Source organism: Polistes dominula, unplaced genomic scaffold, assembly GCF_049000335.1.
Source record: "Polistes dominula isolate Pdom_NZ unplaced genomic scaffold, Pdom_raw_medaka contig_82, whole genome shotgun sequence".
Taxonomy (NCBI): Eukaryota; Metazoa; Arthropoda; class Insecta; order Hymenoptera; family Vespidae; genus Polistes; species Polistes dominula.
The window spans coordinates 7,027,599-7,053,159 of record NW_028301046.1 but is presented as its reverse complement, the minus strand read 5'-3'; the positions used below and the strand labels follow the sequence as shown (position 1 = coordinate 7,053,159).

General features: G+C 29.7%; 1 protein-coding gene and 1 long non-coding RNA gene across 5 annotated transcripts; one reads left to right on the top strand and one right to left on the bottom strand.

The window, feature by feature from the left end:
- The first annotated feature begins 312 nt into the window (after window positions 1–312).
- On the top strand, window positions 313–22,250 carry nSyb (neuronal Synaptobrevin). The gene is made up of 5 exons (XM_015324148.2): window positions 313–496; window positions 3,584–3,810; window positions 5,809–5,888; window positions 6,025–6,076; window positions 18,520–22,250. Coding segments are annotated over exons 1-5 (558 nt in total). The 5' UTR covers window positions 313–494; the 3' UTR covers window positions 18,717–22,250.
- LOC149031672 (uncharacterized) lies at window positions 5,996–25,561 on the bottom strand. 4 transcript variants are annotated; one of them, XR_016177515.1, is made up of 4 exons: window positions 24,040–25,561; window positions 22,470–23,356; window positions 10,407–10,586; window positions 5,996–6,133 (listed from the first exon to the last, which is right to left on the bottom strand). It is a non-coding gene; the product is annotated as an uncharacterized LOC149031672 (long non-coding RNA). The 4 variants fall into 4 exon arrangements; XR_016177514.1 differs by lacking the exon at window positions 5,996–6,133 and having other exon boundaries at window positions 9,403–10,586; window positions 24,040–25,560; XR_016177512.1 differs by lacking the exons at window positions 5,996–6,133; window positions 10,407–10,586; window positions 22,470–23,356 and adding an exon at window positions 11,626–12,442 and having other exon boundaries at window positions 24,480–24,821.

Here is a 25,561-nt window from a genome sequence, read left to right as displayed (position 1 = left end):
GATGATCGATTCGGTACTTTGGCGCGAACATTTCAAATGTCCCGATCATTACCAATCGTCTAAACAATGAATTATTGATTAAAAATATTTATTATAATCAATAAAAAATAATACATGATATTTTTAAGATCATGCGAGGAAATTTCGAGGACATTTAAAAATAATTCGAATGGTAATTCGAAGGAGCGCATGGATATGAAAATAAAGACGAAGGAAAAAGGAAAGGGTCGAAGTTAATTCGAGATGTCATTTCGAGAGCAGGTTCGATATATATCGAGAGAACTATCTCTACCGCTTGGAAATTTTATCAATACCACGGTTATCTAGTTCGCCGCAGGCAGAGTTGCTTGCGAAATCTACGGGCTTGACGTCCGACGACGACAACGACGACGACGCCGACGACGAAGACGAAGACGAAGACGAAGACGGGGTGACAAAGGCTCGAGAATAGCCGTGTGAAGTAAAAAAAGGGACAGGAGCGAAATAAAACGAATATGTGAGTAACTACGATCATCATAGAAAAGTTTATTTCGATTGTTTGATCGTTCGAACGCGTTTTTATCGCTTTTCTAAAACCAGCGATGTTCACCAAACTAAAACTGTATGGTGTCTTTTAAACTGGTTTATTTTTCGTTCCTAGCCTTTAATTACTCAGTGGCTGTATACTACACATATACATAAATCTATATATATATATATACATACACACATATGTATGTGCCTATATCAAAACGAATGGAATTATTTAATAAAAAGAATTTCGGGGATACTTTCTTACGATAAGTAAGTCGAGGTGAAAACTAAATGAGTGATGAAAAATATATGAAGAAGTTTTGTTTCATCTACCTAAGTTTATGTCGTCGAAGAAAAAACAAAAAAAAAAACCCAGTTCTATTGCAGAGAAGAACAATCGTTATTTGACATCCCTTCTCAGTGATGACGCATTTAGCTGGTCAGAACTTTCGATCGATTCTTGCTGAACGAATCTGATTGGAAACCTTTCGATAGCACTTTCTCATCAATTCTAAAATCGTAGCCTAGTCAAGAACGTAACATTTTTTTCTTCCTCCCTCCTTCCTCCTTCCCACCCTCTTTCACTCTTTCTATGTCCCTTTTTCTTTCTTTAGAGGACAGTAGAACTCGATTTTTACTACCATCATGGTCCTGCGCTCAATTGGAAGATCTCCCTATCGATACACGAATAAAAAGGGAAGATGCAACTGAAGATACTCTATTTTTATGTCTTTTTCTTCCTTCTCATAACCCTCGCGATCGATTCTCTCATATAGGAGAGATCCATCCGTAGCGCGTTAATGGAATTTCCAATAGACTGCACGGTCCGAAAGCTAGAAGCATTTTTAACGTTTCACCGGTGAAGTAGGTAGCATCTTAAGAAAAAAAAACGACGAAGAAATTCATTTCTTTAACTCGCGCCGTTGGATTTTGACTTTGTCTTATATTAATGATAGATAAAATTTAAATAAGATTTTTAAAAATATAATATAATATATATAATAATAATTTAAGATATATATATCTTCGTCTACGTTATACGATCATTATTGTCGAGGTTATCTAGTTTATCTTATTTTTTCATTAAATGCAGTTTACGAGCAAAATCATCAGGTTTGACCATAAAGGTTATCTATGAAAAAAAAAACAAAAAGGAGAAACATAAAAAAAAATAAAAGACAAAAAGATAAGAAATCCATCGTTTCGTAAACCGTCTATACTCCAGTAATGTTTCTATATTTAGATAAATCGATGATGAACGCATTTACAATAATGTCCTACGACTAGATCGTGAAAAAAAAGAAAGACGTGTTTTGAATGTAATGCCTACCTACATATACGTAAACTCGATGAGTGGGAGTAAATGATATCATAGAAAAGTTTCATCATTGAAAAGCTACCCTCTTTGCGAAGAAACTTATGCGCTTGTGTTGCTATAAATAAAATTCCTTTTGATTTAACAAAATATCCTTACGCCATTTTTTCTTTTTCGTTTTTTTGGTTTTTTTCTTTATTTATTTTTTTTTAAATCGTTTAAACAATATCTACGACCTCGTTGATTGAAAAATATAAATGAACGAATATAATAATCTTGAAAAATACTAATTATTTTAGCTTTTGCTTCTGTTATAGAAAGTTACTAAAGTTACAGTTCTGTTACTTCTGAACCTTTAAGCTTCTGTTACATTTCTTATAATCGATTAACTTAGCAAAGGTATAAAAGTATCTAAGCAATCGATATATTAATACGATTATCGAACTTTCGAGCTTTCCACATAGTTATAAACCTATTTTTTGTTGTATTTTTCCCAACTGCTAGTTCTTCGTCGACATCGTATACGCGACACGATTATCTTATTCTATATGTCTATCTGTTTACTGAAATACCCTGAAATATATATGACTAATAAGTTTTTGACCATTCTCGTTCTTTTTTTTTAACATACTAGAGTATAATATACTCGAATATATATACTCGGTGATCGATCGCGGTTGTTGCCACTAGGTTCTTCGATCGGTTACCAAAAATAAATCCACTTTGAACGTGTTTCTAATCTATCGATGCACGCTCCTTCATTTACTCGTCGTTCTTTCAAATTTGTACGTTTACTTCATTTATAATTAATTAAAAAAAGATTTCGTAAATTAAAAGAAACAAATTTCTATATTAAAATAATCAATTCGATAATAAGTAATTTAAATTTGACGAAACTCTTTAGCGATATTAATCATTTTTCCATATATTTTCTTTTTTTCATTAGAAATTAAACAAAGTATCCACTATAATTATGCGTAACTGAATGAAGACAGAGACCTAATATAGTTTCATCGTTAAAAGCATACACGCGGTATGATCATTATCGCAACATAAACTATAGAATAGTGAAATTAACATTGCTGCCAGGTATTCGAGTAAAGTTCTCGTAACGTGAGAAACGATCAAATGGTACTATGAAAATACCATAAAAGAAAACTCTTCAGAGATACATGATTTTCTATAGTAACCCGTAGGATATTTCTCGACAAATTTTAATTATTAAATTTATCAATAATGAAACTACCTATTCGATCGATCGTGTGTTTATCAAGAGAGAAAAAAAAGCTTAATAAATACCATCAGGTTTTGACATTAATAAATAACATTTGCAAATTAAATCGTATTTTTCTTTTTTTTTATGAAGAAAGCTTGTCGTGAACTTTGACCTTTTGAATGTAGCATGATGGCAATATAGTCTACGACTGAAAGTTTGACAAAATTATTAAATCTTGTTATACCACCTACGCGTTCGTTCTCTAAGACAATTTAATTATGACTAAAACACTCGATATATATTTCAAAAAAAGTTTCTAAAGAAAAGCAATTAATTTTATCATTCTTTATCTAAAATGAAAATGTAATTATTAATAATTAAAAAAAATTGTTAGGAACTTAAAAATTTTGAATAACCAGTAGACCATCATATACAGTTGGAAATGATCTCGTCGCATTATTTCGTTTCAAACATTCGGTTGATAGATATTGAAAGATTTACAACATGTAAACAGATATAAGATAAGTAACATTTTTCAGGGCCACCGAAGACGGTCTGACGCCAGATGCAGCGGGTGCTGGCGCGGGTGCAGGTGCAGGAACCGATGGAATCGTCGGTGGACCCAGGACGCCTCAACAAATCGCTTCGCAAAAGCGACTGCAGGCGACGCAGGCGCAGGTAGACGAGGTCGTCGACATTATGAAGACGAATGTAGAAAAAGTCCTCGAACGTGATCAAAAGCTATCCGAGCTCGATGACCGAGCAGGTGAGCTTATCACTAAACACTTCTTCTACTTTAACTAGAAATCCCTATCATATCGGAATTAAATGATCGTTATTCTAATCAATTCGATAATATGAATTTTTATTTAATGTAAAAATTACTATTTGTTGCATCAAATTGCTAAAAAGTGATTCTTCTTTATGATAATGCTGCTTGGTCTCATATTACTTTGGCTATAAAACAAAAGCTGTTCAAAGTTTGAATGAGAGATTCTTCCGTATTACTATCTTTACAATTTAAGTAGTACAAGTCAAGTACCTATACAGCACTGTCAGAAACTTTTTTTAAGTAGTACGAGCCGGTCATTCTAGGCGATTAGACATTTTTATGTAGTACAAATCGAACATTCTAACGTGACTAGAAATTTTTTTTATAGTACATTTAATTAAGTTTAATAGATGAAACATAAATTATTTTTTTTTTTTTTGTAAAACTATAATGCATATTTTCTTTATGCATGTACACGCAGTCGAAAAATTTAGAATAATTGAAACATTCAAAATTTGTCAAAACTTTTAATTTTAAATTATTCGAAGTGATTCGAAACAATTGATAACCCATTTCTTAAATACGATCCGATTGTCTATGATGATATATCGATTACGTAAAAAAACATATTCTCTCAAATCGATGTTAATTTCGAGTTAGGTGCTGGCTGACGGCGTTCGATCGTTCATTCCATCGCACCGCGTGAAGTCTAACCAAACAAATTGTGATAATATTAGATCGAGTAATAAGTAACTTCAGATGCGATTGTGTAGAATCTATTTTTCGTATTTACCTACTATAAGCCACCGAAACAAACGGATTTTCAATATCACTGTATAGATGAGGATTCAGTTAGTCTTCTGTCAACTTTTTGAAGTAAAAACTTCTTTAGAATGGGTGTGATTTGAAAAAATGTAACGGAGCGATAGGCGGCTATGTAACGGAGCGGTGGGAAGCAATGAAACGGCCGCGATACTAAATAAGAAGAGAATACAATTATCCTACACCAGATATTTTGTATTCGTCTCATTCTCTTGAAACTTAGTTTTTGAATATTTCCCTTCTAACACGTGTGATCTGCACACATGTTTCTTTATGTAGTCAATGTTACATTTAACCGTTTTTCCTAACCACTGAAATGGATAGTAAAAAGTGCATATTCGACATGTAATGCTTTAGGAATTGAAACAAGGCAATAGCACTAAGGTGGCAATTGGAAAAATATGGAGCGTATACGGTGCAAGACTGATAACTGATAGGGCAGTCAGACATTGGTTTGTAAAATTCCGTTCTGGAGATACGATCTTAAAAGATGAATCGAGTGCAGGACGTATTCCGACTTTGATGAACCTTTTAAAGGTATTATTGGAGCAAAATCCAATAGATATGTTGAAAAATTGCAAAGAGTACAAAAAAAAACTCCATGAAAGGTGTGTTGCACTTATCAGTCGCAAAAGTCATTCTTTGTCTCATAAAAAACGGAAATAAAATAACATAAATTTAACAATTTAATCATAATGAAAATATATATTTAAATAAATAAATGTAATAAAAGTTTTTAATAGAAAAAAAATATATATTTAAAAAGAAAAGCATCAGTAGCCCATTTCTTACTTTTTAAATATTACAACAAAAAGATAAAGAGAAAAAGAGATAAAGAGAAAGAGAGATAAAGAAAGATAGATAAAGAAAGATAGAGAATGAGAAAGAGAAAGAGAAAGAGAAAGAGAAAGAGAAAGATAAAGAATTTTCTTAGATGGAACCAAATATTTAAAAAGAAAAATATTAGTAGCCCTCCTTTCTACTCCTTCATTCCTACAAATGAAAAAAAAATAGGAAAAGATATAAAAAAGGATAGAGAGAGAGAGAGAGAGAAAGAGGTAGAGAAACTAGGAAGAGTACTTCTGGACCGTACTAATCGTTTCACTCAAGAGAATCACCGAAACCATAACATTTCCTTATTGATTTCTTCTTTTTTTCTCCATCTTATAGACGCACTCCAGCAAGGAGCGTCGCAGTTTGAACAACAAGCAGGAAAATTGAAAAGGAAGTTTTGGCTACAAAATTTAAAGGTAATTTCAAATTCTCTTTTTTTCATTTATTTTTTCTTTTTTTTTCCTAATTAATTCTTTTTATCTAATGTTATTTTTATCATTATCTATTATTGAACGAAAAGGCTAATCTTATGGTATTTTTCTTTTTCAACAGATGATGATCATCATGGGCGTCATCGCACTCATTATATTGATTATTATAGTTGGTAAGTATTTGTCATATATATCTTACGATCAACAGTATAACCACTATAACTGTCCATCTATAAAAATATATACATATATACACGTATGTCGATGGTATTTCGTCAGCGTTCTTTGTCATTAAATATCCAACGACTAATTCGGTGCTCGTAAAGTAACTCTTTTTAAGTATTATGAATTAAACAAATAAATATTTATTCGGATTGATATATATATATATTATATTAGGGTGGGTCAAAAAAATCAATTATTTTTTTTTACAAGTGCCACGGAAAAATGGGTTGCTAGACACCTTAAAGAATTCTCACCAAATATGAGCTCTTAATTTTAATAGGAAGATCATCCGCATCGCAGTTTTTTATTTTTTTCTTAGTCCAATAGGATAAAATTCATACCTCATTATTTATTGATTGTACAGAAAAATGTTCTAGAAGAATTTTGTAGGAAATTTAATGCTCTACAAAAAAGATATCTTATATTTTTTCTGTAAACCTCACCATTTGAATGATATTGAAGATTTAAATTTAATGATTTTTAGACAAATTTCATTTTTGTTTATGAATTTTATAACTCGACAATAAATGACTATTATAAGATGCGCAATATAAATTTTTGTAGGAAATTAACTGCTCTATAAAAATGGTGTCATATTTTGGCGATTAAATTAAGCGTTCAAAAGATATTCAGAGACAGAAATCAGTACACATGAAAGTTTGATGATGAATATCTTTTGAACGCTTAATTTAATCGCCAAAACATAGGACACCATTTTTATAGAGCAGTTAATTTCCTACAAAAATTTGTATTGCGCATTTTATAATAGTAATTTATTGTCGAATTATAAAATTTATAAACAAAAATAAAATTTGTCTAAAAATCATCTAACTTAAATCTTCAATATCATTCAAATGGTGAGGTTTACGGAAAAAATGTAAGATACCTGTTTTCTAGAGCATTAAATTTCCTACAAAATTCTTCTAGAACATTTTTCTGTACAATCAATAAATAATGAGATATGAATTTTAATCTATTGAACTGAGAAAAAAATAAAAAACTGCGATGCGGATGATCTTCCTATTAAAATTAAGAGCTCATATTTGGTGAGAATTCTTTTAAGGTGTCTAGCAACCCATTTTTCCGTGGCACTTGTAAAAAAAAAATAATTGATTTTTTTGACCCACCCTAATATATATATATATATACATAAATACATATACATTGATGTCTGATACATATTTTTCCTTTTTTTTTATAAATATAATAATCGTTAAGATTAAATTCCGAGCACTTGATTTGAGTCGTAAAAGCGTGTAAGTCATGTTATCTCCAAATGAAAGTAATTAACTTATTTCTATCGATCGAGTTAATACTTGAATCTGTCTCATTCTTATGACACACGCATATATGTATATGTATATATACATATATATTACATATCTCTTTGTCGATCTATATTTTGGCTGTGTTAAGGGGGAAAGATAAGTACATAAAGACGAATGTGCTTGCACGATGTAAAGGACGAAGATGTGCCAAGCAAAATGTCATTGTTGTTGCCCACAAGAGATTGCATTCAAATATGTCCAATTGTTTATTATTTTATTGTCCTTGCGATCACTGTTCTTTCACATTTCTTTTACTTATCGAAGGTAATACGCGTCATAAGGTATGTCATCGTGCTTTGCTTCAATCGCAACAATCATTTATCGAAGAAAAATTTGTTTACTAACATTTCTTATACTATATAAGATATTATATATACATTTATTATCTGAACCTCAAAAGATTTCATTTATTCAATCTCATTGAAAATTATCGTTCGTTAACCATTAGAAAAAAAAATATCCATACGTATCGATAATACAAGCCAAAACGAGAGGTTCCCACGTCAAGCATCATCTAACGTGTGATATCTCTTTGTTTCTCTTTTTCCGTCTAGTGTACTTCATGTAAGCACGCTGATTGGTGGAAGAGATTTGTGTGTGAGTGTATTCGAAGGTAGAAAGCAAATCAACTGCGACACTGCGTATTATTGTTGTGTGTGTGTGTGTGTCTCTCTCTCTCTATCTCTATCTATGTATCTATAATCTATTTGTCTGTCTGTCTCTCTCTCTCTCTCTCTCTTCTTGTCTCTGTCTGTCTGTCTCTCTTCTTCTCTCTTTCTCTTTCTCTATCTATCCATCTATCCATCTATCCATCTATCCATCTATCCATCTATCCATCTATCCATCTATCCATCTATCCATCTATCCATCTATCCATCTATCCATCTATCCATCTATCCATCTATCCATCTATCCATCTATCCATCTATCCATCTATCCATCTATCCATCTATCCATCTATCCGTCTGTCTATCTATCCGTCTGTCTATCTATCCGTCTGTCTATCTATCCGTCTGTCTATCTATCCGTCTGTCTATCTATCCGTCTGTCTGTCTGTCTGTCTGTCTGTCTGTCTGTCTGTCTGTCTGTCTGTCTGTCTGTCTGTCTGTCTGTCTGTCTGTCTGTCTGTCTGTCTGTCTGTCTGTCTGTCGTTTATTTCGTAGGATGTACGAAACCTATGTACGAAAATGTATGTTTATTTTGACTGTGCCCTGAAGTTCAGGAAACGAGCATACTTTCTCGTAATTTTTTAAACAATACTTCCTTTCCCCACTTGTAAGTCTCGCTAGAGTCAATTTAAAAATCTTAAAGAAAGATGTTCTCTCTCTCACTCTATGTATCTTTTTCACTCTTTCTCTTTTTTTCTTCCTTTTCGCTCGAAATTAATAAAATCAAGCTCTCACGAGACTGACATTTGGATCTCGTCGATGTTATATATATTATCTGCCTGTAATAAGTCTCCTTTACTGGTGTATATGTCGCTACGTGTATTCTTTACACTCAACCATCATCCTATGTATATATACGATATCTATAACTATATATATATATATACATGCACTTCTTTTCGAGGATCGTTGTATATTTACGAAGCGCTACTTTAATTAGATTGAATTTCTAATTAACGAGTTCGCTAGCTTGACGATATTTATGCTTTAAACCGTTGAAAAGCGTAACTAAAGAACAAGAAGAAAAAGCAAATAGCCCTTCATAAATTCTCGACAATATCCGACTCCCATTCGCATTCCACGAACGAATTCAAATTGAACATTTACAAATCGGTCTAATCACAATGATAATTATTATTAACTATTTATCTCTTTGCTGGCATGTAAGAATATATATTTTTAGAAAAATCTTTCTCCCGAAAGAAGAACCATTGAGAACTCGTGTCGTTAGTTCAGAAAGGGTAAATGCATTTATTAATTAAAAATGAGTCCAAAAAAGGAGGTACACGAGAAACCAAATAAAAATAAACTCTGCATTCCGAAACACAATAATAATTACTATAATATACTATTACTACCGCTATTATACTATTTACTATACAATCACACCCACGCCCGTGCTCGTGCCTTATGATCGTATTTATTGTTATATGTGTGCGTGTGTGTTTATTATCTGTCTCTCTATAACGTTAATACCTATTTCTTTCATGAAGTTAGTCCCAGGCCAGTGGTTTTTTATTTTTTGGTGGTCGAGAAGCGTGACACTAAATTAGCGAAATAATGTGAAACAATAAGACAAACAAATTTAAACGAGTGAAGCAAAAAATATTCAAAAACCACCGAGAAATGAAAACGCAATTGGACAACATTATTGCCATGATTTATAACATTGACAGCAAGTACAATCCAGTAACTACTACTATTACTACTACTACTATTACTTCTACTACTACTACTACTACTACTACTACTACTACTACTACTACTACTACTACTACTACTACTATTAGTAAAAAAAAATATCAAATAACCAACAATTACCACATCAACAACAACATTTTGAAAATATACAAGAACCACAATTTTTCTTTAAATCTTTTACTATGGTCTTCGGTACGGTAAGCTACGACTTTATTCTTGCACTTTTCTACTATTCATTTTGTATTTTTCTATTTATTCTCTACTTATACCTCCTGTTTTATCTTTCTCTCTCTCTCTTTTCTCTTTATATCTCTTGATTAGGCTAATTTTTTAAAACTTTTCTTTTTTATCTTGCTAGAAAATCGCGTAAATTCGCATTATTTATTTTCATCGTAGTTGCACATTTTTAATTTCTTTAAATATTCAATAATATGTATACTAATAAAAAAATTCATTTCAATATAATTTCTGTATGTAATATATATATACATATTTTTATATCTATTTCTGCTTTTTGTAATATATATTATTTATTTATCTATTTTACTCGGCATGCAAACTTTTGATATTTCTTTTTTTACCACTCTTCAGCAAATTTTTCCACGAAACTTCTACAGCGATGCGGATTAGCGGTTACGTCGATACACATTTTTTTTTACATAAAATATTGCCAGAATAGCAAATATAAATATTCGTTCAATCGAAATTCAATGAACTCATCTGGGACGATCTTCTAATATACTTCCCGCTTGACTTGTTTTCTGAAGCATACATAGAAAGAGCATGTATGTAATATAACATGAGTGTTCATCGTTTAAATTGTTATATAATTTCAAAGGTATACATAAAAAGAAAGTAAAAGAAATTAGCTCAAGTATAAAATGGATAATTCAAATGTACTTGTATCTATAAATACGTACAAGTAGTCAAACCAATTTAGTTAGCTTCTCTTTTCACGAATATTAATAATATTAAAATATATATATATATATATATATATATATATATTTTCCTATTAAAATTAAGAGCTCATATTTGGTGAGAATTTTTTCAAGGTGTCTAGCAACACATTTTTCCGTGGCACTTGTAAAAAAAAATTAATTGATTTTTTTTACCCACCCTAATATATATATATATATATAAAATAATAATATATTATTTATAATGAGATAAAATCAAGCGAGAATAAAATAAAAGAAAAACAAAGTTAAAATATAAGGTTTTGCTCCTGTAAATCGATTTTAAAAGAAAATCGATCTACAGGATAAACTATACCTTTTGAAATGACACGCATTAGTGAATGACCCAGTTGCATGTTATGGTTAACACGGCTAACGAATGGCTTTATACGTTGGAACAATTTATACCCACAAACTCGAGTTATGAAATGATTCATCGTGGACAGAAGCAACGAGTTCGCTTGCTTAGTTATTAAGCTAGGTAAAGTTTTGACATTTTCTTTCAATCTACGACGATATAAATTGTCTTTTTTTTTGTTTTTAATAAAAATTAGAAATATATATATATATATGTATTTTATCTATATATTATAATAATCTATCTATTACTTCAAGAGTTAAATAGCAAAAATAGATTTTAAACTTAACTGCTAAATTTCAAGAAAAAATAAGAAATTTGAAGAAATCGATTTTAATTTCAGCGTCTGTCCACGACGAACTTTTGTCCGTTAATTAAACTGCATGCAACGTGAATGGCAAAAGAATAAAATAAAAAATATCAAAATATATCTATATATATATCGGACAAAACGAAAAATCCAAAATGCGAGAGAAGAAGATAAGCCAAAAGAAAAATTTGTAGAAAACAAAACGTTGTTATTCTTTTCAGCGAGCTTCACCGGCGGCAGCGACTCGCAAAACTGAACGTGAACGTAAGCAAAAGATATTAATAAAAAAAGAAAGAGAAAGAAGAAAAAGGGTGAAAGAGAGAGAAAAGAAGAGATAGAGAAAGAGAGAGAGAGAGAAGGGAAAAATGAAGGAAAAAAGAACAAGAAAATGAAAGAAAAGATTAAATGGAAAAAAAGAATATAAAGAAAACGTACGAGAAAGGATAGCAACGCACGAGGACAAGGACACGGAAAGAAAAAAGGGGATGATGATGATGAGGAAGTTAAAGAAGAAGCGAGCCAAATTCAATGAAATAAGAAGAAAGGGAGAGAGAGAGAGAAAGAAAGAAAGAATCGTCGATGAAGGAGTACATCTTGAAATTGATCATTTTCTTCATATAATTAAAGAAAATATGAAACTTATACGATCGGCTAACAAAAGGCAGAAATGGAGATGATGGATTGATCGAATATAAAAATGATGAAGAAAGGGAAAGAGAGAGAGAGACAGGGAGAGAGAGAGAGAAAAAAAAAGAGAAAAATCTTTAGTAAACGTAATAATCGGAAAGTTTTTTGCATTAACATTTTTCTGTGGTCGAAATATCTACGATTGAAGTAAAATCTCTCGATGAGAGATTTCTCGAAAATAATGGATAAGGGCCGCCGGCAGCTCCAAAAATGTTTAAACGACCTTCCTGCCATTTGTTCTTCATGAAATATTTCCTACTCGGTCTCTTGTCTTCTTGCCTACCGCTCGTACACGTATCATAACTGAAATAATAATAAAAATAAAATTAAAAATAATAATAATAATAATAATAATAATAATAATAATAATAATAATAATAATAATAAAATTAATAATAATAATAAATAATAATAATAAAAATAATAAATAATAATAATAAAAATAATAATAATAAAATAATAATAAAAATAATAATAGTAATAATAAAAATAACAATAATAATAATAAAAATAATAATAATAAAAAATAATAATAATAATAAAAATAGTAATAATAATAAAAAAAAGAATAATAAGAATAAGAATAAGAATAAAAATAATTTTAATAATATAATAATAATTCATTCATTTAACGTAAAAGATTGCATGATATTAAAATAATGACAATTTGATTCGTCGCAATTAATCGAAACTTATTATACCGTGATTTTTTTTCAAAAGGATAGGAAACGACAGAGAGAGAGAGAGAGTGAATATAAATAGAAAAAACTGGAGAGAGATAAATTTCATATTTTGATTTTTCCTTTACGTTTGAATATTTCCTTTCGTCCCTGTAAGGTCTTCGATGAATCAATCAACCCAAACTGTGCGAAAGATAAATATTCCACCGTGTACAAAGAATAAAGGAAATAAAGAAAAAGGTAGAGGAGAATAACTGTGGTATAACGTTTGACGAAGCAAAAGGTATACAGAGTGTTCGTTAAAACTAGTATAAACGTTTCGTTTCGACGAAGGTAGAGAAAACAAGCATTACAATACGCATTATATCTAACACACAGCAAAGTACTTTGTTCGTTCGCGTTCATGCGTGCGTGCGTGCGTGCTGGTGAATTGCATACCTTACGGTTCTCTCTGTATGTGTGTGTACGTACTTTTGTATACACACGTAACACAAGTGTGTACATTATACATAAGCCTCACGACGTTCTTGCTTTCTATGTGTGTATATCGAACTGTAAATAATATCATTTATTCTCACAAGTCAAGAATAAGGATACAGAAAAATCACATGAGTTAAAAATAAACCTTATGTATGCATCTATTTTATTCTTTCACGCTTGTATTTTTTTTCTTTTTTTTCAAATATTTTCAAAGTTCATTTTTGGCGGTGTATAGAAATTCAAAAATTAGATTGTGATAAGAAAAAATAGAGAGATAGAAAAAGATAGAAAGAGAGCGAGAGAGCGAGAAAAAGAGCGAGAGAGAGAGAAAGAGAGAGAGAAAGAACTCGTCTGCCTTCGTCGATAAAAAATGTCATATATGTTTTCGAGCAGCCTGTGTCGTATATTAAAAATAATAAATTAAAAAAAGCAACTTAAAAAAAGGTAAAAAGAATGGACATATACATATACGTAAATACGTACTACAGATCCATACTATACATACATAAAATAATGCATACACACTCATACATATTATACATATATACATACGCTGCCAGCCAAAAGTTTGGTATCGTTTGATGAATCCATTCAAATTAAATATACCGATAAATATTGAAACAATCTATAGTTGTTAAAACAAATATTATTAAGTTGAATTTCAGTTTAAAAAATTTCAATATTTTCTTACGTTTATAACACTATTGTATAACTTATACTCATAATTTATAAAAGTAAGGAAAGTTTTAGTATAAAAAGGGCAATTTGAAAAAAAATATTCGTTCCTTGATAAAAATTAAAAAAATCCTGTTTCTTTAAATATACATAGACTTTTGGCCGGTAGCGTACATACATATATACGTATAGCGATATGTTTAACATAACAACAAAATTATCCACAGATATTATGCATACATGTTAATAATAACTATAAAATAATAATAATAATAATAATAATAATAATAATAAAAATATAATAATGTTACTTAATAATAATAATAATAATAATAATAATAATAATAATAATAATAATAATAATAATAATAATAATAATAATAATAATAATAATAATAATAATAATAATAATAATAATAATAATAATAATAATAATAATTAACATATAATAATGTTACCTAATAAAAATAATAATATTAAGAATAATAATCACGATATCGATAAAAATAATATTATAAAATAATGTTAATAAAAACGATATAAACAATTCGAATAGATTCAAAAAGCACCACCACCAGCAGGACATTTAAAATTCAACGATTTAAAATATAATACAGTGAAAAATTTATAGGAGAGAGTGTCGTTTACAGTCTCAAAATTACAAATGTCAAGCATTGTTCTTTTTCATCATCATTTTATCATTCCATCCAATAGACGTGCCCTAAAGTTTGAAATCGTAAAGGAAGCAAACAGAATAACACACTCATATCTATATAGAAATTTATGATACGTAGACAAGATTAATCGATTCCGAATATGTCGAGGAAATCGTTGAAATTAGAAAGGAACGATTTCATTGACGATCCATTTTCTTTTTTATCACGTACAATTAGTTATCATTAAACGGCTTGCAAAACATTTTTTGTAATTTCTTCAGGAACAATTTTTCTTTCCTTATTACTTGAACAGATAATAGTTTACTAAAAATATTCAATTATGATGAGATATCTCTCTCTCTATACGTATATATATTAGGGTGAGTCAAAAAAATGACTTGTATTTTTTTTAAGTGCCACGGAAAAATGGGTTGCTAAACACCTTAAAAGAATTCTCACCAAATATGAGCTCTTAATTTTAATAGGAAGATCCTCCGCATCGCAGTTTTTTATTTTTTTCTTAGTCCAATAGGATAAAATTCATACCTCATCATTAATTATATATAGAAAAATTATGTATAGAAAAATGTTCTAGAAGAATTTTGTAGGAAATTTAATGCTCTACAAAAAAGGTAGCTTATATATTTTCCGTAAACCTCACCATTTGAATGATATTGAAGATTTAAGATTCATGATTTTCAGACAAATTTCATTTTTGTTTATGAATTTTATAACTCGACAATAAATGACTATTATAAGATGCGCAATACAAATTTTTGGCGATTAAATTAAGCGTTCAAAAGATATTCAGAGACAGAAATCAGTACACATGAAAGTTTGATGATGAATATCTTTTGAACGCTTAATTTAATCGCCAAAACATAGGACACCATTTTTATAGAGCAGTTAATTTCCTACAAAAATTTGTATTGTACACTTTTTAATAGTCATTTATTGTCAAGTTATAAAATTTATAAACAAAAATGAAATTAATCTAAAAATCATGAAATTTAAATCTTCAATATCATTCAAATGGTGAGGTTTACAGAAAAAATATAAGATACCTTTTTTGTAGAGCATTAAATTTCCTACAAAATTCTTCTAGAACATTTTTCTGTACAATCAATAAATAATGAGGTATGAATTTTATCCTATTGGACTAAGAAAAAAATAAAAAACTGCGATGCGGATGATCTTCCTATTAAAATTAAGAGCTCATATTTGGTAAGAATTCTTTTAAGGTGTTTAGCAACCCATTTTTCCGTGGCACTTGAAAAAAAAAAAAAGTCATTTTTTTGACCCACCCTAATATATATATATATATATATTTATTTATTTATTTATTTATTTATTTATTTATTTATTTATTTATTTATTTATTTATTTATTTATTTTATTTAGACATTATGTTGTGTTAAAAAAAAACTCACATCCGAAAAAATCGTTTCTCTCAATAATTTCACGCTCGTAATCGATCTTCCCGTTATAACTTTACCGAAAACATTAAATAAACGAACCTATTATACTTGGTTCGATGACCGACGAGTGCCATTTTGAATCCACTTTCTCTCATCTTGGTCTCTTTTATATATATATATATATGAATATATATACACATATTGATCGAAAGATCGTTTTTATTTTAACGTCGATCAGGGTATTGTTTTAAAGAAAAAAAAGAAAAGATTATCATTTATGAATAGGCAAAATGAAAATGAAAAGGAACAAATAGATTTCTTTTCTCTAATATATATAATATGTATGTATAATATTAAATATCCTGCAATGAGATAAGATTTTGTTTTTTTTTTAAATAATGGGAGCGAATGCAGCAATAAAAAAAAAGACGAATGTAAAAAGAAAAAAAAGATATGATCGTGTTCGATTGCATATTGGGAGATCACGGTGTGGGACCACAAGTTTTTCAACACAAAAAAAGTAATAAATAATACTATTTAAAAAATAAATAAAATAAAGAATTAAATTACGTAAGAGAATATGTAACGTGGGAATAGATCGACGCAAACGATCTTTCATCTTATCTCTTTTCTTTATCTTTTTTCTTCATTCTTCTCCAAAACCGTACAACAAAATGGCGCGTGCGCGCTCACGAACCTAATTATATATATATTTTAGCGTTAAAAAAAAAATTCTTAAATATGCTCTGTAAAACTATAAACGTTTATAGTCATATGCGATGCGACATATTAAATCGTCGCATAATTAATTACCAATGGCGTTTATGATCTAACGAATATCCTGCTTTCAACATATTGTACAGTATCGAATAAAAATTACAGTGGGTAGTTTAAAACGAGTTATAAAATGAAGAATGTTAAAACGGAATGAGAAACATTGTGAAATTTTACGTACTTCTTTTGTTTTTTTCTTTTATTTTTTTTTATTTTTTATAATACTTTTTTACATCTAATTTTAATCATCGATTCGTAACCAGCCGATAAACGTTTTTCGTGTACGAATAATGAATTTAAAAAAAAAAGAAAAAGAAAAAGAAAGAAAATATAATACACCGTTACATTTGATTTATTCAGATGAAACGATAGTTACTCAAACAAAATATGTAATATACGTAAAAAACTGGTGAAAGTTTTCGTCTGTAGGAGATCATTTCTGCAAAATATTTTGCGCATACATGTCCCATACATTTTAAAATTTAATTAAAATAACTTACAATTAGTATATATTTATCAATACAGTACATCTACGAAGAAGAGAAGAGATCGTGTTCTAAAGTTTATTATATATATGCATATATATACATATACAAATATATCTCTCGAATATATAGAGGAGGTAAGAGTACCGCTTTCGCTCTTATATTGGCAGTGTGCATGCAGCATCATTATCACAAATATTGCCAATAATATTTATGTTCTTTGTGTTACCTTCGTTCATTTTATTTTTTTTCTTAATTAATCGATCAATAAATTTTCATTATCCGAATACAATGCCAATGTTAAATCAATTAAAAAATATGTCCATATATTGTATCAATTTGTTTCTACGAGAGATTACTATAATATATTTTGATAAGTAACAATAAAATGAATGCATCACATTCGATCGTAATTCATATTGCAGTCAGCACAACATCGATGATATATTTCTCCCTATTTTCAAATATTTAATTTGCGTGTGTGCTTTTTTTGTTAATTGTGATGTATCTATTTGAACTTATTACCGCAAACATATACATACATATATATATATATACATATATATATATTTTATTTTTCTTCATAATTTTCATCACTTTCTTTTCAAAGATATATTATAAACCAGCTTTCGGTGTGTGGACCTTTAGTATTAGATTTTGAGTTTAAACGGATTGTCATGAAAAATTAAAAATAAAAAATCTTTAAATAAATAAATTATACATAAAATTCATTTTGTAAGAATAAAAGAAAAGAAGAAAATATAATGTTTACGAACAAGTTAGACAAAAGAATTCATTTGTTTTCATTGATGTACGTTGCGTATTTTTATTTTTTTTGTTACTCATATAATAATATATACCGTTACTATATTATTAATTTTCATTGAAAAAAAACATCCCACCATATGACTCTGATATATCTTATCGTTAATAAGTCTATTTTTTTCTACACATACATAAATATTATATATAAATATTTACACATACCTTCACGATATACATAAAATCGGTAATTAACCTGTGTCCACCTATGTGTCGCATATATTATATGTGTAAATAGGTACAATTAACGTTCTCCAATTGTTATATCTTTTCTATCCTCGAATGCATATTATGTTGTGTAGAGAAAAATTTAGAATAGTTTCCTGTATACATACATATAAATGGATATATGAATACAGTCGCATTAACAAAACGATGATAAATTTTCAGCAAAATTCATGCCGGAATCGCCGCCACCTCCGCCACCTGGATACGCTTATCCTCCGGCTCCCCCGGCAGGTGCACCAGCAGCAGCTGCTCCTGCCGCAGCACCAGGAGGTGCAACTGCTGCAGGGGGTGCTTCCGCATCCCAAACTGCCGGTGCTGCCTTCGTTGGCTCAATTAATGGTAAACATAGTATGATTTAAACAAAAAAAACTGCTCCCTCCGTTATGAATCATTAAATTAAATTAAATTAACAGAAAAGAGAAACATAACAATAAACAAAACAAAAATGATCCACTAGAGATGATCGATTGATCTACATTTTAAGAAGGTAGAAATTAACAATAGCATGTGATATGAGAGAGCGCACTCTCGTCGCGAATTATTTAAAAGATTAATCTTTTACAATTTCTTCTCAAACTTGATTTCTTTTCATCGTGCAAAAGATCATTATACAGTTCTTCACACTTTTGCAAGTAAGAAAAAAGAATAAAAGAGATAAAAGTAGAAAAAATAAATAAAACGAAGAAGAAGAGGAAAAAACAATTTCTATTTGAAATTGTAAATATCCAAGTTGACTCTTAAATGGCTCGATAATTCTCATTAATATATTTTCAAGAAAATGATATCGGTTTGTGTAGGTGAACGAGTTATATGATCCGATATATAATTATTTCTATGTACTTATATATGATTATGAGAAACGATTAATAATACGAAAGATCCAAATGTGCTCTCCTACGTATGAATAGTTATTCATATCCATATATCCACAATATCAAGAAGTATGAGAATAAAAAACAGTACCTATACACATAATATTTTCCATTATGCGATATAAATGAATAATCGTGGGATCGCATATATTTCAATATATATGTACATAAATGATGATGATGACGATGATGATGATGATGATGATGATGCTGATGATGATGATGATGATGATGATGATGATAATGATAATGATAATGATGATGATGATGATGATGATGATGATGATGATTATCATTATTATTATTATTATTATTATTATTATTATTATTATTATTATTATTATTATTTGTTATTGTTATCATTATAATTATTAGTATTACAAATTGTCAGTGTAAGAATAAACAGATATAAGTATATAAATTTAACAAATATTAAACAAAAGAACGTGTGTTATGAGAGACACGTACATAACGAGAAAAAATGAGTGGAGAGTTGTTAATGTTAAATTTATTATATCCTTCATTATTATATATATATAAATATTAGTAATAGTTGTATATATATGTATATATAAATGCAACTATTACTAGCTAACAAATTATCTATACACGTTGTAACGCCATTGTCATCGGAGCTCGACATTTTTGCTCGTTTGAAAAATAAATCACATCAAAGTAGAAAAATAGTTATTGTCTATAAGGCACGTTTTACACAATTGTATTCATTTTTAGTTTTTTTAATTTTTTTATTCTCTCACGAGCCTAAAGAATATATAGATATATATTCTAATCAGGATGATATTATTACGAATATCAAAGATCTATAAAAGCTTCTTTTTTTCTGATCTATAATTTATATTAGTCAAAATATGTACGATCGTAATATTTGCCTTGAGATCGCAATGTATTTTTATATTATTATTATTATATTCATTTGATCTCTAAGAATTATTATTATTTTTATTTATTTTGTTGACACATTTCTACGTATGATTCGCGATAAATAGAGATCTTGAAACTCGAATAATTCAATGATCCTTATATATATCCAGTTTCATATTGGCCTAATTAAGCTTGAACGTACATAAAAATATAAATAAAAACGATGAAGCGTGTAATATACTATGCGAACAAGAAGTGAAACTTCTTTTTCTTTTTTAAATTAGTAGAAAAATTAGGACAAAAGATTAAATTATTATTATTTTATTGATTCAAGTATCCGAAAAAAACGGCATACAAAAGATATAACTGATCATGTTCGCGTGATACAACGAAGATCATACGTGGTCAATTATTGATTCTTAAAAATTAAATAAAAATGTTCAGAAATCATAGTTGTGGTTAATTCCATTTGCGGACTCTCTAATTCCTTTCACGAAAAATACTTTCATTGTGTAAAATATTAATCACTCGGTTTCTAAACGGATTATACTAATAAGATTTTGTGAGGAAAATTTGTACGAAACATAAATAAAATTAATAAGTTGTTTGCTGGCAACTGCGCTCTCCAAACATTTCAATTTGATTTATAAAAATCAATAAACGATGATATACGAAATTTGCTAAGTTGCATAAACATGCTCGGCAACATTTTTTTTATTGCTTTTCAATGGTTATACATTTTTTTGCGTGTCGTTTCTATTTTCGTGATGATATTAAAAAATCACACTCAATGCGACTAAAGAAATTTCACTTCAACAAAAAAAAAAGAAAAAAGCAACAAAAACGTTGATAAAATAAAAAAGGTGTCATGTGTATGTAGTTGCGATTATGAAGACGCCATTAAACGATGTTACGATTAAATGTCCTCTCCTCATACTGTATGATTGTACACACATACCACATACATATATACATGTACAAAAAGCCTATTTATTGTTAAATGGTATTGCCAGGACGATCGTTTGATTCCTACATTTTCAGAATAAAAAAGAACAAAATAAAAGGTTAGTAAGATATATATATTATATCTTATATATAATAATATAATATATATATATATATATAATATATAATAATAATAATAATAATAATAATAATAATAATAATAATAATAATAATAATAAAGATATTAAGAGATATCACGTTATGCTTATGCCAAATTTTCGAAAATTAATGAACGACAGCAAACCGATTGATGAATAAAATCTTTCCAATTTACGTATTCGCAAACGTGTATCGTTAAATGAAATTTTGTAGAAATCTTTCTTTCGCTGACACGTGTGATGATCATTTTTCGAAGAAAATAAATGTTTCCTATCGTGGTAAATGGGAAGATTTAAAAATATCAAAATTAAGATACTTAACATTAGTATTTTCGAAAATTCTGGCTTCAAGAATTTGCTTATTACACTATTCGCAAGAAAAACAAAATCATATACGTCCTCGTACACCCATCCACACATACATACATTACATTATCCTACTTTTATTATAATCTTATTATAGTTTTAAATACATGATTCTATATATATATATATACATGCGCGTATGGCGATAAAAATAAAAAAAAAATAAAGATAAATCAATAAAATAAACAGATTTGTAAGTATAGTTAGAATAATTACGTAAGACGAACTCCAAAAAACTTAGGCAGGTTAACAGATTATTGTGTATAATTGATAGAATTCTCATCGCAATATTTATTGAGTTAAATGCATCATAAATCTGCGTTAATCTAGCCATATTTTGACGTAGATGTTACTGTACCTTAGGCTTAAATAAAGTTATGAAGAAGATTAATGTACAAATGATAAAGTTAACTTTTTCCATTCATCCTCTGTCATATTTGTAAATATACCAGGGTAAGTTGGAAAGTCTAGAGCCTCATTAAAAAAAAACTTTTTTCTTTTTTAAATAAAATGAGTTTGACCAACAAAAATTATTTCTATGTTAACTACAGTACTTTTCAACCCACCCATTTATAAAAATTGATAATTTTAGCGTAATTAATTGAATATCTGTTTATCACTTAACAAGTTGAATTAAAAATCGTTTATTAAATTGTATTATTTAAAACTATATCATTTAATTCTTTTATTACTAGTGACTCATATAGGTGTCGTATACCATACAACGATATGTATGTACAAACAAATTTATACTAAACGAAACCGCGCCAAAGCATAGTGTAACAAAAGGGTTAAGTGTAGAAATTTCACAAGAAACTCGCATTATACAGAGATCTACTGTACGTATTTAATTCATATTTATTATTCTCAAAAATTGTTAACAACATACCTATTGTCTAGCATCTCAGTTCAAATCTTTAACTTCTCGCGAAAACCACGGAGCCTAGATACCAGGAGGGCGATCGACATAGGAAAATAACTAGAAAACGCGACTGGAAAAAAAAAGAAAAGATCATTTTCGGAAAACGCCGCTAGGTTTCGTTATGTTCGCTAATGTCAAGTTTATAACGTCATATTTTTCATTGACAATTGTTGACAATTCTGCATCATTAGCAATTGTATTAATGTTTTTTTAATTTATAAAAAATAATATTTATTTCAAAATGGTAAATAAATGTAATGTTCATGGGTGTACAAGTGGACGAGTCAAGATCGTAATAAGAGTGCTAAATTAAATCAGAGAAATACGTCTTTATTCACTGTACCACAGGTAATATAACCTTAATTGATAGTTATTAATTACTAATATAAAAAAAATGCAATGATGCAAATGTTTTTTAACTCTACCTATATGCCATAGAAATTTCTAGTCTTGTAAAAAGTGCAATTTACGATAATAAATTACAATTTACTTTTAATTGGACTTTTTAAATTTAGTTTTCCATCCTTTACTCAACTGCGACTAGGCAAGATGAAATTGAATAGATTTACATAACAAGTTGACGATAATATCTTGGGAATAATTGTAAAATAATAAAAAATTTCTCTTATTGCTATTTTTAACGTTAATTATAAGATTTAGTTAATTTATTTTGACTAACGCGTGAGTACAATTGTTACATTCCCTCTACAATAAACAAGGTTTTTAAAACCTAATATTTGTAGAGGGTTTCTCTATAGTAAAAGTAATATTACACTGAATTTTATTTAATATTTTTATTTAAAGGATGCGACTTGCTTTTCTTTCTTGTACACTTCTCAACGGCTACGTACAGACTGTTCTAGTCAGTGATCCCAGAGACTTTAGTTCGTTGGATGGACACAGGGGCGCAAAATTATCGTACGCGGCACAAAATTATCGTACGCCCCGGGAAAATTTGAAATCGGACAAAAATCCAACAATTTCTCGGACAAAATTTTCAAAATGTGGAAAAAGTTTCCAAGTTCCAACTTTTTCAAAGTTGATGACCTTTTTTTTTTTTTTTTTTTTTTTTTTAAGGTAGAAAACGTTCATTATTCGTTTAGTCTAATCGGCGATTCGATAGCTGTACGGGAAAGTGTCCAAGTCGAAAAAAAAAAAATTTTGATGACCTTTTTTTTTTTTTTTTTTTTTTTTTTTTTTTTTTTTTTTTTTTACTCATCAAGTTCTGAAATGCTATCATGAAAACGATGAAAACAGTCGTCCAAGGGGAGATCATACTGGGGGCGGCGGTGAGATGGTAGTGGGTGGTAGTGGGAATTGTGGTGGTGGGAGTGGTGGTGGGAGTCGTGGTAGGAGTCGTGGTGGGAGTAAGGGTTGAGGTGGAGGTACACCTCTCGAAAATTTGTTGACTAAAAAAAAAAAAAAAAAGGTCATCAAGTTTTCGAAATTCCAAATGGATCGTACGCCACGAATTTTCGATCGTACAGGACCTCAAATTATCGTACGCGTACGATAATTATCGTACGAATGGGATCACTGGTTCTAGTCCAGTGCTGTCAGATCGTGGGTAAATCTTACCCTCTCCCTGTGCCACTGGGATTGCACACAATGAAAGTTTTCCATGTCCGTGTGTTTGGGATGTCGAAAGAAGCCGAGTGTAACCGAAGTTGGCGGTTGGCCACGAAGTGGCACATTATGAAAGCGACTCGTGTCCATGTGTTCGGACGACACGAGTCGCTTTCATAGTGTGCCACTCCGGCGTGCCCGCCAACTTCGGTTACACTCGGCTTTCCTCGAAATCCCAAACACACGGACATGGAAAACTTTCATTGTGTGCAATCCCAGTGGCACAGGGAGAGGGTAAGATTTACCCACGATCTGGCTGCACTGTCAAGAACTCGTGTTGTCACTTGATTGCACTTGCACTGGACGGTGCCGACATCTCGCGGCTGCCAGCGCCAAGTTCGGCAGACGTACCCAAAGACTACTAGAGGTGCGCGTGTCCAGCAGCGACACTTTCTGCCTCGGCTTTGTAACCAGATCATGATGTAGAGGCGGCCGAAAGAACGCACGAAAGTTACCCCGTTTTCCAATTACAGCACTAAAGCGCATTATGCGGCATAATACACAACGTTGAATGTTTCAATTAGAGCATCGCATCGCAAAATCGAGCACTGTAAGAAGTGTTGCTTTCGCGTGATGCTTGCAATCGATACCAACTCAGTAGCAGAAAATAACCAAGTGTTTTTTCTTTAAGTTGGCATTGATCGAAATTGTATGTATATTATTATTAGTAATATTGTTTATTATTGAAAAAATTCTTAAAGCTTTCTTCTCGTCGTAGTTTTTTGGAAATAATAAAAAGTTAATTCAGACTGTTAAAAAATAAATATAAGTATGGATGAAGGTATAAACATTGACTATTTTTTTTTTATATTCTACACATAAAATGTGAATACAATTTCATTTTAAAATACAAAACTATAAATAAATTTATGAAAAAAAATAAAATAAATTACAAATAAATTTATTTAAAAAATGTTAATGAAATAATCAAAATCCAAATTACTTAAAATAATCGTAAATAGTTTTCGACCAATTATTATTGTTTACCACTTTATTTATACATTAATGAGGTTGCTAAGTCTATGAATATTTTTTGTTTCAACACTGAACTTAGCGCACTCTGCTGGTGCACTTGAAAACTAATTCATGTTCCAATTAAGCATTAGCACAATGCGGCATTGTGCGACACTGAGTCGCATTATGCTCTGTAATTGGAAAACGGGGATGGTTTACTAACCAAGAGTCTTCTTAATACTATGCGGTATAGACTAGACTAGAGACCCTGTAGAAGGGACGCGCCATGTGGATTACAAGGCTGAAAATGTGGGGGGACAGCTTCCGTTGCATCGCGCAGCCATGTTTATCTTTAGTATGTATTAACGGCTGTGGTTAGATTAAGTTTGGAATACTTATAGTTTTTATTGTGATATTTATATTTAATTATTTTGTTTTTTTTAAGTAGTTTTCTATAAGTGTAAGTTTAATTTACTCAT

Coding starts and splice junctions, on each gene's coding strand:
- nSyb (XM_015324148.2), top strand. Junction 3,811..5,808: donor CGAGCTCGATGACCGAGCAG/GTGAGCTTATCA, acceptor TCCATCTTATAG/ACGCACTCCAGCAAGGAGCG. Junction 6,077..18,519: donor TATATTGATTATTATAGTTG/GTAAGTATTTGT, acceptor ATAAATTTTCAG/CAAAATTCATGCCGGAATCG.